Source organism: Rhineura floridana, chromosome 6, assembly GCF_030035675.1.
Source record: "Rhineura floridana isolate rRhiFlo1 chromosome 6, rRhiFlo1.hap2, whole genome shotgun sequence".
In the NCBI taxonomy this organism is placed as follows: domain Eukaryota; kingdom Metazoa; phylum Chordata; class Lepidosauria; order Squamata; family Rhineuridae; genus Rhineura; species Rhineura floridana.
The window spans coordinates 93,878,899-93,894,366 of record NC_084485.1 but is presented as its reverse complement, the minus strand read 5'-3'; the positions used below and the strand labels follow the sequence as shown (position 1 = coordinate 93,894,366).

Sequence of the window (15,468 nt, the reverse complement as noted above, 5' to 3'; positions counted from 1 at the left end):
CAAATTCTTCTTGCTGCACAAAGATTGCTTCTCAAAAGCGAACTGTGTTAGGTACAAAAGTCACTCATTCATTTCAAACATCATTTTTTTTCTCTTGATAGCAGGGGCCTAATTCCTTATCATTTGCTGCTCTTAAGTATTTAAAGGGGGGGAGGAAGCTACATTTATTATATTAATATAGTGTCATACCTAACACTATATTAATATATTTTGTATGTGGGTATAAGAACTGGAGGAAAAATACCTTGTGAGAAACAACCCTTAATTCTCAGTTAAAGGAGTTAATGAGCAAACATTAGCACCCTACATATAATGGATCTTATTAATGCAATGGGAAATCAGTTTCTGTGATCACGTAAACATAACCTGGAGGATCAACAGAGTGTCTGCTTCTGTTTTGAGCTCTGTTCGCATCTTTCTCCGTTAACTCTTTAACATTTTTTTCTCTTATTTACATTGCACTCAAGTTTCCCTAGTACAAAAGATTTGCAGGTGCAAATATGTCCTGCCTTCATTAACATCCCCTCCCCTTTTAAATTTATGTGATTTCAATTTTCCTTCCCTGTACTGTTAATTAGGGGATCCTCTAATCAGTACCATTATCACAGTGGTATTCATGTTTAGGAAAGCTGCTAAACAAATGCTTGCAAAATTGCTAAATGGCTAATTAATGTCTGTTAATTAAGAAAATTGCTCATAGTAACAAACCGTGCCATTGCTGGCAGCAGCTAGAAGGCGAACACTTGTTGAAATTACTAACATGGCAGGTATAGAACATCTGTTCCTCTGCTTTTCCTGAAGTGTGTAGCTGATTCTCATAATGTACTTACAAGTCTTGTTTGCTTTCCAGACCAATTACAATTTTGTGTTTGTTTGAGGAAAATTTTTTACACGGGGAACATATGTACATCATAGCGTGAATTTGGTTATTCATGTTCAAGAGCACACTTTTTTAAAATAAACTTCTTGTTTTCCGGGGTACCAGGAGTGAAGGAAATTAAAGCGTTTGATCCAACAAATGCTACAGTGCAGGGTTAAAACTATGTAAACCAATCTTTTTCTTTTTAAGCACATATAGTGTATTCTACCCAAACACCCCCCAAAGAAAATCATCTCTACATGCAAGATACATTGCTGCATCAATAGATGGTTAATCTTGGTGAAGGATCACATTCCAGCCTTGAAAGGATGACACTATAGTCTTGTGTATAGAAATGATTTTAAGAAGTTATTGCTGCTGCTACTGCTGCTGGCTTCCTAGATATGGAGGTCTTTCTGGATGAAGCATGGAAATACGTTACCATGCATTTTTAAAAAATATATATATATAAATTTTCCTGTTTATAAATCTCTCTTGTACCAAACGCTTGACCCAAGTGGCAAGTGAAAACACAAGAAAGTACTCTTGCTAATCTAATAGGAATATATTGTGGGTGAGCTAGTTTTGTATGCATTCTTCAAGCACTTATCCAAATGCATTTAATGATGCAGACTTGTGGAATACTGAAACAGTACATTACACTGGGGGGCTTTTTGTTCAGCTTGCAGAAGTTGTACAGTATTGCCCAAACTCATCTCATGATCCATACGGCCAAAGCAGATTTACAATTTTTTTTGTTTACCCAAGTCTGCTGATTAACATAATTTGAATAAAGCATGCATGAATGCAGACAGATGCCAGGGCACAGTTGGTGGACATGTTGCATTTCTGTGATGCCATGTGTGCAATTTCCAGTGTGAGACTAGACAAGGCAGGGTTTTCCCCAGATATTTTGGAGATGATTATGTTAATTGAGATCACAGTTTGCATTTATTAATGAAAACTTTGCTCACAGATTTTGTGCTGCCACACATTGTACCTATTTTAGTCTGTCCATGGAGCAGTGAAATTCCAGCATTTAGCTGCAGTTCCAGCAGTGGATTCATTAATGATCCCAAGTCCAGATATTATAAATGCCAGGGGGCACAAGTTGTGTCAGTCACTCAGAATAACAACTCTTTTGATGTGCTTTGACAGTTATTGGTTCCCTCCACCCCCCTTATTTGAAGTTTGCAATGTTTAGAAGCAAAACTTTCTTCCCTGTGAAGATTCACCAGCTTGTCCTGTTAAGTCAGCTCTTTTCCTGCACGTTTATGTGCCTGACCTATAACTACCTTCTACTATCTAACCTCACAGGGACCGCCTGGCTCTCAGCCCTCGCCACACGCACAGCCTCCACCTCACAACCCCAACAGCATGATGGGACCCCACAGTCAGGTAAAGACCTTGCAGGGCACTGCTGTGATATTTGTGTTCTGTGTGAACTCTTTTAAGCATGTGGGAGCCACACCCTTCCACTAATTAACTAGTTGTAGCACCAGTGTAGCTTGTGGGATGTCGCAGGTTTACATCCACTCACCTTCTGGGCCCTCAATATCAATTTCATTCCACATCATTCCACCTCCACTAGGAAGTCTGTTTCTCTTGGCTGTATTTGTTCCATTGACATTAGATTATAAAGTAGTTTTCAATTTCAGGAATGCTAATTTACATACAAATATCATTTTATATTTTTTTCTGAACTGTATTAGACATTCATTATGTGGTTTAAGTGCTTGTTTTCACTACTTGTCATTGAAATATTTTAAACCGTTCCCTCCCCAAACTTCACTTTCATTTACCAATCTCTTTTAAAAAGTATCTAATGTTCAGTTGGTACTTTCCTAGAGCTAATTTTAGCAGCTATATCTAGTCTTGTCAAAATATATTAAACCATCCTAACCATAAAAAATAAACTGCAACAAATGCCAAAGACTTAAGAGTCTAGATATTTCTTATTTATCAACATTTTGTTTGTTTTTTTTAAAAAGAATTTCTTCTGTGTGTAAATGTGTGAAATCTAATTACAAGTTGAATGGAATGTAGTGTATTAAATCTTTCATCCATTTGGCCTAGAGACCACCTAAAAATGTTCTGCTAATCAAATGTTCAGTTTGGGGAGTGTGTGTGCATGTGTAGAATAAGGGAAAGCACAGTCAGTTTCGATATTTGGAGTGCTGTCGTAAGAATGTGGTTACAACGTTTACTTCCATTTTGAGTTTTCATTGCCACTGAACTAATTTTATATGCTTACAGCCTTTTATGTCACCAAGATACGCAGGAGGTCCCCGGCCCCCCATCAGAATGGGAAACCAGGTATTATATTTCTTCAGTCTTTGTGTCAAGGTGTTTTCTAAAGCACCGTTCAGGCTTAGATGTACATGAATGACAGAACAAACATTTAACACTGAGGTTGGAATGAGTTTTGACAAAAAAAACCCTCCTTTCCTAAAGGGTTATCTTAAGGATCTCAGGTAGCCTTTTGCTAGCAAAAACACAAATGCATAAACATAATAAAAAGTGGGAGTTTGAGAGTAAAAAACTATACTGTCTGTAGAATTCGTACAAACCAGACTGTAAGAGGTGCATGGAAGATTTACTGATTCTCAAAAAATATCCGCAATCCCATTTTGTGTCATGCATTTCTAGCCTTTCTTTGGGGTAAGATCTCAACAAATAATCATGTGAAATTGCTCATTGAAATTGCTGTAGGAGACTGGAAGACAAGAAGAGCTCTGCTAAATCAGACCAAAGGCTTATCTAGTTCAGCATCCTGTTTCTCACAGCAGCCAACCAAATACCTCTTGGGAAACCCATAAAAAGAACATGAGGGCAGCAGCTCCCCCTCCTGTTGCAACTGGAAGTCAGAGGGATTCTGCCTCTGTTCCTGGACGTAGCATATAACCATCATGACTAATAATAGCCATTGATAGCCTTATCCTCCATAGACACTAGCGATATGCACATTTTAAAAACCAGAATAATAATAAGCAGTTTTGTACACAACTTAAAATCCTTTTTATAATGGCATGCAAGATTAAATTTATTCATATTTATTTATTTATTAATAAAATATTTTATAACTTTTTAAAAAGGTGACATTAATGTCATCTCTTGTGGCTTTGTAAGCAGACTTGCCCACACTGAAGTGGGGGGAAGGTAATTGTAAGGCTTTAAAGTTGGCCACTTTGTTGCTTCAAACAGCTGAGCTTGAAGGTTTGTTCATATCAGCCTAGTTTGTCAGTAGTAGCTTACAGCAGCTCTAAAGTATTCATTTATTTATTATTAGGTTTATATCCCGCCCTTCCTCCCAGTAGGAAAACAGGATGACAAGCAAAGGCACTAAAAACACTCTAAAACATCATAAAAACAGACTTTAAAATATATTACAACAAAACATCTTTAAAAACATATTAAAAGAAAACATCTTTTAAAACATTTTTAAAAAGCTTTAAACACATCTAAAAAAAAGCTTAAAAACATATTAAAAAGCAATACCAACACAGAAGCAGACTGGGATAAGTTTGAAAAGTTAAAAGAGATGGTGCCTGTCTAATATTTAAGGGGAGGGAAAATCCATAGGATAGGTGCCACTACACTAAAGGTCCGTTTCCTATGTTGTGCATAACAGACCTCCGGATAAGATGGTATCTGCAGGAGGCCCTCACCTGCAGAGTGGGTATATAAGGGGTAAGACAGTCTTTCAGGTATCTTGGTCCCAAGCTGTATAGGGCTTTGTACACCAAAACTAGCACCTTGAACTTAGCCCAGTAACTCATGGGCAGCCAATGCAATTATTTCAGCAGGGGAGTGACATATTGGTGATACCATGCCCCAGTGAGCAATCTCGCCACTGCATTTTGCACCAGCTGCAGCTTCCGGACCAACCTCAAGGGCAGCCCCATATAGAGTGCGTTACAGTAATCCAGCCTGGAGGTTACCAGTGCATGGACAACAGTGTTCAGGCTACCCCAGTGTTGCGCTGCAGCCAACTCAGAAGGGACAGGAAGGGGGGAAGCATGAGTTTCAGGCGCCTCCGCAGCCAGAAGAAGCAGAGTTGGGGATTGTTGTGTCTGAGCAGGATCGTGCGGGAGGGGGGCAGCCTGCTCTCCAGCCAGTTCTCACGAGTAACGCCCTTTCCGAGGAGCCGAGCACAACGCCCCCAGTTGATGCAGAGGACTTGTGGGGGGAAGCTTCAGAGACAGTGCCAGCTCTTCCCTTGCCAAGCAGTTCCCAGGAGGATTCCAGTGTGGCACCGCCCCCTGACCTCGAGCCCGTTGCTCGGGAGCAGGTGTCTTCAGATGAGCCATTGGATGCGCGTCCCCTGTCTCCTCGTTCCCGTCGCTGCGAGAAACAGACAGGGCAAAGACAGGAATTACGAAGGAGTCAGAGATTACGTTCGAAAACATTTCCTATATAAGCCTGCCGCTCCCAGTGGGGGGTCGTTGAGTCAACTTCCTTCACACGCTGCAGAGCATGTCTAGAGTATAGTTAGGGCCTCTAGTGAGTTAGCGTAGGGTTTCCTATGAAGCGCAATGCCTTTGATGTATCCATGACTCAAATAAAATGAGATTTACTTGCATACACACTCCAGCCTCATTCTTTCGGCTCTGGATGGGACAGATTGACTCAACCACCATCCCTACTCGAACCTGTTCCCATGGCGGATGACATGGACCAGAACGGAGCAAGAGGGGGAGTACCTATCACCATGGAAGCTTTGTATGCCAAGATCCAGAACCTCCGAGTGACTATGCAAGCCCTACAAGCCGAGAACCAAAACCTCAGAGCTGCAACGCAAGCCTTGCAAGTGGATAACCAGAATCTCCATGCCTTGGTCACCCAAGTCCAGGCTGCGTCCCCCAGGGCGGCAGCCCCTGTGAAGTCTCCAGTGGGGCTCCCCGTGCGATACGGGGGGCAGAGTGAACAGTTTGCCACGTTTCTAGCCCAATGTGAGTTGTACATTCAAGTGCGCAGAGCTGAGTTCCCAACTGAAGGTGGCGTTCATGATCAGTTTATTGGAAGGGGAAGCGGCAAAATGGGCCACCCCGTATTTGATTCGCAACAACCAGATATTGCACCAGTTTGACGCCTTCAAGAATGCGATGGGGGACATGTTCTGAGACCCCCAGAGGAAGGATATGGTTGCCCGCCAGTTAGGGACCCTGAGACAGGGAAGGGGGTCTGTAGGGCAATACACGCATGCTTTTCGTGTTTTGTCTCAGGAGACGAAGTACAATGACCCAGCCTTGATGTACTTCTACAGAAATGGACTGAGTCCAGAGGTGTTGGATGAACTGGTGCGCTCCACACGCCCCGACTCACTGAGGGGTTTGATTCAACTGAGTTTGCAGATAGACAGCTGCTTAGAAGGAAGAATGTTGGAGCGAAGAATGGAGCCTTCACGGAGTCAGGTTGCTGCTCCGCTGCCCCATGTGCGACCCTTGCCCAATCCTGGCATCCCTACTGTCTCGGGAGAGGAGCCCATGCAGATTGGGGGGGCTAGACCGCGATTGACAGAGGAGGAAAGGGAAAGACGCCGGAGGGAAGGACTGTGTCTCTATTGCGGAAAGTCTGGACACCTCGCCAGAAATTGTGCAGCCAAAACCGGAAGATCCCAGCCGCCGGAAAACTTCACATTCCAGCTCTCGTAGAGGCTAGAGAGTTGGGGGGTGCTACAGACACTGAGCCTCCGTTATGACCCCTTCCCTCTCAAGGGGCCCTTCTGTTGCCCATTCGCATCACCCTATCCTGCCAGCCTGAAGAGGAGCCACAGGTGTTGGCAGGGGCGCCTCCCCCAAGGGAGATAACTTTGCCCACCAAGTATGGGAATTTTCGGGACGTCTTCGATAAAAAGGAAGCAGAGCAACTCCCTCCTCACGGCCCTATGATTGTGCCATTGATTTGGTGCCTGGGGCATGCATCTCCGCCGGGCGGATCTACTCTCTATCTGAACCAGAGTTGGCAGCGTTAAGGGAAGTTTCTGGATGCCATGAAATTGAGGTGCGCACGGACCATCGTAATCTAGAGGGTCTTCATACCGCCCATAAACTCAATCAGAGGCAAGTGCGCTAGGCTCAGTTCTTCGCACGGTTCCATTTCAAAATTCATTATATCTCCCAAGCACAGAATAAGCAGGCTGATGCCCTCTCAAGGAAGCCAGAATTTCTGAGAGATCCCACCCCAAGACCGTTACAGTACATAATCCCTCCCGAGCGGGGAGTAGTAGGGGCCTGCCAAGATTCTTGGGAAGCTGAAGTGCGTGAAGCGCAACAACAGGACCCTTTCATGCAGGAGCAGCGGGTCGAAGAGGGCACATCATCCCAGGCAGAACAGAAGGACCTTATATGGAAGGATGGCATACTGCACCATCAGGAAGCTGTTTATGTGCCCCCCGGAGAACTGCGAGTGAGGGTACTACGTCAGTGCCATGACGCCCCCACGGCAGGCCACTTTGGGGTTTTTAAGACCATTCAAGCTGTCACTCGGGATTTCTGGTGGCCCAAGGTGAAGAAGGACATAGAGCATTACGTTCGCTCTTGCCACTGGGAAGCCACCGGGGCTACTGGAATCCCTTCCTACTCCAGGAGGACCTTGGCGAATGATTACTATGGATTTTATAACAGACCTTCCACCTTCGCAGGGGAAAACCACAGTTTTGGTGGTCGTTGATGCCTTCTCAAAAATGGCTCACTTCATTCCGTGCGCAGGGCTCCCAAGCGCTCAAGACACTGCCAAGTTGTACGTGCAAAATGTGTATTGGCTGCACGGTCTGCCAGACAGCCTGGTTTCTGATCAGGGCACACAATTCACCTCGCGTTTTTGGCAAGCGTTGTGGAAGTTGCTGCAAAGTGAGCTGAGACTGTCGTCTGCCCATCATCCCCAAACGGATGGGCAGTCCGAGAGGGTCAACGCAGTGTTGCAACAATATTTACATTGTTTTGTGGGGTATCAGCAGGACAACTGGATGTCCTACCTGCATTTAGCAGAATTTGCCTATAATAATGCTGTGCATTCGCACATGCAACAGACTACTTTCTTCGCCAATTTTGGCTACCACCCCTGAGCCTTCCCTGCCCCAAAAGACAGTCTCTCAGTCCCAGCCGCTGAGGATTACTTGCAGGAACTTCACGCTATGCAACAGCTACTCCAAGAGCAACTAGAACAGGCCAAAGTGGATTACAAACGCACAGCTGACCAGCATCGGAGAGAGGGGGACCTCATATGAGTGGGAGACCAGGTCTGGATCTCTACACGTTTCCTAGCTATGCCTGGCCGGTGTCGTAAACTGCAGGATCGGCGTGTAGGGCTCTTTGAGGTGGAGGCTCAGATTAACCCTGTGGCTTACAGACTAAAATTGCCGCCCACCTTCAAGATGCACCCAGTCTTCCACACGGTATTGTTGACCAAGGACGCTGCCCCCGACCCTCACCGTCCACGAGTGGAGCCCGCACCGCCGTTGTTGGTAGAGGGGAAGGAGGAATACAAAGTAGAACAGATTTTGGACTCGCGAAAACTCTGAGGGCGTCTTCAGTACCTGATTCATTGGAAGGGGTACGATCCAACTGAACGTTCCTGGGAAACAGGAGAATGTGCACGCTCCGACTTTGGTGAGAGAATTCCATGAGGCTTATCCAGAGAAACCTAGACCTCAGGGGTGGGAAGGGTTAAAACATGGAGGGGGGGATGATGTTGCGCTGCAGCCAACTCAGAAGGGACAGGAAGGGGGGAGGCATGAGTTTCAGGCGCCTCCGCAGCCAGAAGAAGCAGAGTTGGGGATTGTTGTGTCTGAGCAGGATCGTGCGGGAGGGGGGCAGCCTGCTCTCCAGCCAGTTCCCACGAGTAACGCCCTTTCCGAGGAGCCAAGCGCACCGCCCCCAGTTGATGCAGAGGACTTGTGGGGGGAAGCTTCAGAGGCAGTGCCAGCTCCTCCCTTGCCAAGCAGTTCCCAGGAGGATTCCAGTGTGGCACCGCCCCCTGACCTCGAGCCCGTTGCTCGGGAGCAGGTGTCTTCAGATGAGCCGTTGGATGCGCGTCCCCTGTCTCCTCGTTCCCGTCGCTGCGAGAAACGGACAGGGCAAAGACAGGAATTACGAAGGAGTCAGAGATTACGTTCGAAAGCATTTCCTATATAAGCCTGCCGCTCCCAGTGGGGGGTCGTTGAGTCAACTTCCTTCACACGCTGCAGAGCATGTCTAGAGTATAGTTAGGGCCTCTAGTGAGTTAGCGTAGGGTTTCCTATGAAGCGCAATGCCTTTGATGTATCCATGACTCAAATAAAATGAGATTTACTTGCATACACACTCCAGCTTCATTCTTTCGGCTCTGGACGGGACACCAAGTCCAGAAACGGCCACAGCTGTCTTACCAGCTGAAGCGGATAAAAGACACTCCTAGCCATTGAGGTCACCTGGGCCTCTAGCAACAAAGATGGATCCAGGAGCACCCCAAGACTATAGACTTGCTATCTTCTGTATCATTAGCTGAGAACTCTACATAATTATACAGCCACGAGAGTGGTTGTATACTATAGCCAGCGTGGATTTTTCACATTCCGCAATGTTAAATTGAAAATACCCCCATGCCATTCTGATGCTTCCCATAAGCTCATTTCAAAATAAAACCTTACCAAACTTACAGTCCTGAACTCAGAAACGCTTGCTTAACAACCCTTTCAATTTTCATGGTGATACACAAAACAGTCAGAGAGAATAGAGAGTTCAAAGTCTAAAAAGAGAGAGAAAAAACCCAGAGCCCTTTTGGACTTTTTTCTCTCAGAGTTCTCATAATCTGTTGAAATTCATTAAAAAATCAGCCATGTTCACAGAGTACCTGTAATCCTAATACTGACATTGCCCCATACTCTGACCTTCATCTTCTGCAGTTTAAAAGTTAAAAAAAATGCCTGGCTGATGTTTAATTAATTTAAGAAATTTTGGCTTGAAGACAATGATAACGCGGGGCATGCTCAGTAAGAACCAGCTGTCAGTGTTCTAAAAGTCTCACAGCTGCTTGGCTTGGCTAATCAGGGGGCCACACCAGACTTGATTTCACTTGAGACAGTCATGGCTTCCCTCAAAGAATCCTGGGAAGTGTAGTTTGTGAAGGGTGCTGAGAGGAGACTCCTATTCCCCTGAGAGAATGGTTAACAGTCAGCCACTCTGATTGAAGGTCTGTGAGAGGAACAGGGCATCTCCTAGCAACTCTCAGCACCCTTCACTAACTACACTTCCCAGGATTCTTTGAGAGAAGCCATGATTGGCTTTGAGCCATGGCTTTGAGAGAAGCCATGATAAATTGTTTTAAATTGTGTTTTAAACTGTTTTTAAAAGCTGTGTTTTTGAATTTGTATATTTGTTTTTAATGTTTTTAGTTATTGTAAACCGCCCAGAGAGCTTCGGCTATGGGGTGGTAAAGAAAGAAAGAAAGAAAGAAAGAAAGAAAGATTGTCCCAAGTGTAATAGAGGCCTGGTGTGGATGTGGCCAGGGACAGCTTTGTTTTAAATTTGAGTGGGAGGTAGGGTTGCCAGGTTCAGGGCCTGAGACTGATCCTGTATCTTTAGAAGAGAAAGTCAGCCAAGTGCAGGTGTTCCTGCAACATTGTAATGGGAAAAACCACAGGATGGAATTCCCCCTGCACAACTTTTAAAGATACAAAAGACCTCTTGATTGCCAGGCCCAGCCTCCAAGAGGTCTTCTGTACCTTTAAAAGTTGTGCAGGGGGAATGCAGAATTCCACCTTGTGGTTTTTCCCATTACAGTGTTGCAAGAACACCTGCACTTGGCTGACATTCTCTTCTCCTAAAGATACAGGATCAGTCTCAGGCCCTGAACCTGGCAACCACTCGCCATATGCTCAGAGACACGTTACCAAATTCTTCCAAGCTACACAGCAAGTGGATTGGACTGAAAGACCAACCCAAATGGTGTTTGCATTTTGACCAATTTGTAGGGCAGTCCAATATCTCAGAGAGGAGTTCAGGTCTCCTGCTCCCCTGTTGCATTCACTATAGCTGCCCAATTTCCCTGCTTTTTACAGTTTGATAGAAATATCTGTGGGCAATAGGTACGTTCTTAAACCGCAAGGTTTTTTGCCTATTAGTGAATATGTACGTCTGTTTTCTTAGAATCATAGAACAGTAGAGGTGGAAGCAGGCTATAAGGACATCGAATCCAACCCCCTGCTCAATGCAGGAATCCAAGTTAAAGCATACCCAACAGATTACTATCCAGCTGCCTCTTGAATGTCTCCAGTATTGGAGAACCACCAAATACCTAGATAATTGGTTCCATTGTCATACTGTCCTAACAATTAGGAAATTTTTCCTGATGTTCAAAATCTAGCTTCCTGTAACTTGAGCCCATTATTCTCTGTCCTGCACTCATTGTGTGTCTGCACCTCATGCAATGAATAAACTACTGTTTTGAGAAGACAGATTGAAAGACACTCTAATACAGGGCTATCAACTATTTTTTACTGTAATTGATTATTCTGCTAAAAATGAATGAATGATAACATTTAAACAAACTCACATGCTGCCAAAACCTAAACAAAGATGCCTTTTTAAAGATCTTTAAAGATACTTAATGAACAAAGGTACTACTCAGTGTTGGCAGGAAAGGATATCTTTAATAGCTTTTCCCCCATTCCCATACACCAGAACCAAAATGGCCTCCAATAATAAACCTTAACTTGGGGGTAGCCAACGTGGTGCTCTCTGGATGTCATTGAACTACAACTCCCATCATTCCTAACCAGCATAGTCAGTGGGCAGGGACAATGGAAATTAAAGTCCAATAACATCTGGAGGGGGGTGGCTACCCCTGCCTTAACTGATAGTTGCTGATGATCATAGTTCAAAATTTGCTGCTTCATCAAGAGTTTTGGTTTGACAAAACACGCTAGAATCTTGGCAGACATCATCTAATCCCTCTCCCCAGCCCATTTTATTTTTATCTCTCCATTTGTTCTACCCATGATCCAGCATGGCATCCTGTCAGCATGTAAAGGATTGCAGTTTAGTTGCTGATGTGGGGAAAGCAGGTTAGAGTTGCGAAGGGGAAAGAACTTGTACTCATCTCAGGGGAATTTATACCAAAAGCAGAATTACACTGCTCGCAAAGAACAAACTATTTTTTTTAAAAATGGGTTGGATCCAGTTTGAGTTAGTTGAACTTGGATCTCATTGAAGTCAATGGGACAAGTTAGTCATGACTTCAGTTGAAATCCATTGATTTCAATGGAAACGAAGAACAAACTTTATCTAGATCCAACTGAACATTTTAAATGTGTGTGCCTCTATCACTAGCTGAAGTCACAGGCACTATCTAGTTGGTTCCTGTGACCCTTAAGCAAGCACGTTCCACTTTGGATTCAAGCTGTGTGGTTTCATTTTCCCAGTAACAAAATGGTTTTGATGTGGGGGGCAGAGGGGGAAATGTAGCAGAAACACTATCTAAAGAAAGGCATCTGGATTCCTTGCAACATATAGTATTGCTGTAGAAACAGATTTACTGAAAAGGATGTAAAGAAGAGGGAAGGTAGATCAGGAGTCTATGTTCCATATTTTTATACATTCTTAAACTTCAAGCCAAATTAATCTGCCAAGCACTGTGATGAGAGATTGCTTATGCTGGGGTAATTACAGACACTTTTCTGAAAAAAAATAGTTTTGGTAAGCCTTGTGTAATTTTTGAATACTGCGTACGCTAGCTTAGGTCTACAGCCAACTGCATACCTAGAGCATACAGTTCTAGAAGTGACTGGCAAGAAAGTAAGGGACTTGCAGCTATCAATAAGACTGAGTAGATTGCGTTTCTTATTGCTGGAAGACCGGTGACTGCCTCAGACACCTTTCCATAGCTGATTGACCATTTTTGCTATTTCACAATAAGCATGCATGTGCAGATATGGGAAAGTTATAATTAAATTCCTAACAGAGGACCTTTTTTCTACCTACGTACATGTTGAACAATGTATCTAAATGTAAAAAGAGATTCAAAGAATCACTAACCTCATTGATATTATTTGGCAATTTTATTATTTCAAACAGTAATCTATAATACTGGATACACAGTCAAGTGAAACTACAGACCAAATACTCAATTTTGAATTCATTCTAATCTAAAAGAGAAACTAATAGGGAATTGAAGTCAAATAGTCAATATTCAAATAGATATTGAAACCTGTGCCTGGTAAAATCGCATGCTAAAAAGGCTAACTTTCTGAGGCTCATTTCATTTTGGGTAACATCTAATGATGTCTGCCTGCTTATATAATGAAGATCTGCACATTCAATAGAACTTCCAGTTTCTCTTCTTTCTCCCCCTCCAGCCCCTCATTTGTTACCAAAATCTACTCCAGGAGGGGGTGCATGGGGGGCTGTAGTAAGGAGGAGAAGGAGAAGCCCTATGGCATGAATGGACATCTACTCATTTTATATTGGATCTCACCTATCCTCACTTGGCAGAGGGCCTATGTCCATTTTGTTTGAAATGTGAGTACCTCTTTAAAGGACCCATAGAGCTATCTAGGAGTTTGATGACACCTTATATGCATCACATATTTCTAAGCTCTATTTTTCTTTAGCCTTTTCCATTTGGGCTTGAATTGTAGTCTTCCAGTCCTCTGAACAGAAATCTCAAAGGTTTCTATATTAAAATACTGCCATTTCACAAATCTCTGCCTTCCACTCATGTATATTTTTAAATTATTTTATTCTATGGGGTTTCCAGCAGTGTCCCATCCAAGGGGCTAATCAGATCTATATCCACCCAGCCTCAGTAATGCTAGACTTCACTGGGTCTTGCACTCTATTTTTGAATGCATCCGGCAATATATTGCTTGCATGCATAAACTTTTTCTCTTGGAATAACAGCAATGCTTGTAGAAAAAGAAAGTACTGGACTAAGGTTCTTGGAATGTTAGAAGCAGAGATGTAGAAATGTTTAAATATGCAAAATGGAGACATAGTGTCCAGCTGGTGTCAATGAGCATATAATTTTTAAAAGTTTGCTTATGTAAATATCTACCATTTTGGCACACCAGTTTTTAATCTAAGTTACAACCAACAACTATTATATTGAGCAGCGATTATATTGATAATTTTAACACTAGGAATCTAAAATATTTTTTCATGTTTTTTTAAATATCCAAATTGCAAAGCTTGCTTATAGTTAGCATCTCTCTGTAGGAGTCAATCTGCATTTTCTCTCCAGATTTAACAGTACATGGAAGACACATTGTGAAGCTGAAAGACTTGTTGCCCAAGCAGAACATTACATTGAAAGGGAGTGTTACAGATTCTACAAAATACATAAATGTGTTTTAATACAATCACTTCCTTGTTATCTGTTCACTTCTGTTTAGTAGGAAATGAAGGGAAAACACTAAAATCCTTGTTGATGAAATGTTGGTTCTGATGGCAAATAGATAACTTTAAAGGAATGCATTTGCCAAATGTATACCTTAAAATTACATTGGCATCAGTAACATTTCATTCAAGGACCTTCATTTTGAGGCTCTGTACAGATTATAGGCATTTAAGAAATGAAGATACATGATAGATTCACAAAGAATATGATTGAACCAGCGGTGCACATATGGGTGTCTGCACAGGGGATAAGGGGGGCACCACTCAAGCCATGTTCTCTGGATTCCAAACTTTCATTCAAAAAAGAAAAAAACAAGACTTCAGCCCTCGTTGAACCCAAGATATGAGGCAAACTACTACTCTGCACAGGGGTGCCAACAGGATTTTATGGGCCTGGTACTGTATGTAGATTGGGCCCTCTGCTGCACTCACCAAAGACACATATTTGCATAAATTTTGCATACAGTTTATGTCAAATGTAAATTTGTAACCTTTTTTGCATGTGGGAGTGGAGTGCCAAAAATAAAGCAGCAGTGACATACAAGTAATAAGATACCCAACAGATAGACTACAAACAGGTGAAGCTTCCCACATAATTCCATACTATTAAAAGCTTACTCTGTTTAATATCTGCCTGACATATAGCTGTTAAAGGCATGAAAGCCGTTCTCCAGTACCAACCCTAAACCATGCAAAGAACTCAAGTTTCATGAGTTGTAAACAAATTATGTTACTGTAGGCCTTTCATCTGCTGATTTTAGGCTGGCAATACTCCATTCAGTGCAAGATTAGGTGTGGTATTTCAGATGGAGAGAATCGAAAGTGATTTAAGATTTATGGCAGTTCTGTTCAGATGCTCATGCTAGGATAAACTCAAGATTTAAAAAGCAAACACTGTATTCATTTGTTGTGATTAATAATACTTTATAAGAAATGAAAAAGAAAGAAGTCTATATTTATTGAAAATGGAAATGGACTGCCTTCAAGTCGATCCTGACTTAAGGCAACCCTACGAATAGGGTTTTCGTGGTAAACAGTATTCAGAGGGGATTTACCATTGCCAGAATGATAAACCCCTTCTGAATACCGCTTGCCACAAAAACCCTATTCGTAGGTTCGCCATAAGTCGGGATCGACTTGAAGGCAGTCCATTTCCATTTTCAATAAATATAGACTTTTTTCTTTTTCATTTCTGAGCAAAAAGAATTTGAAATCCCATGAAGCTCACTTGGTGCC

The 15,468-nt window shown here is 43.0% G+C and overlaps 1 protein-coding gene across 13 annotated transcripts in view; it reads left to right on the top strand.

Annotated features, from left to right (window-relative positions):
- SSBP3 (single stranded DNA binding protein 3) overlaps positions 1–15,468 on the top strand; it is a 244,673-nt gene that overhangs the window by 202,198 nt on the left and 27,007 nt on the right. For 5 of the 13 annotated variants that reach the window (XM_061633079.1, XM_061633078.1, XM_061633080.1 and 2 more), the window contains exons 6-7: positions 2,177–2,257; positions 3,116–3,175. The exons of 4 other annotated variants lie outside the window; for them this stretch is intronic. In XM_061633079.1, coding sequence (XP_061489063.1) covers positions 2,177–2,257; positions 3,116–3,175 — 141 coding nt within the window. The remainder of the gene's footprint in view (positions 1–2,176; positions 2,258–3,115; positions 3,176–15,468) is intronic. 4 more of the 13 variants (XM_061633083.1, XM_061633084.1, XM_061633085.1 and 1 more) reach the window with 1 other exon arrangement.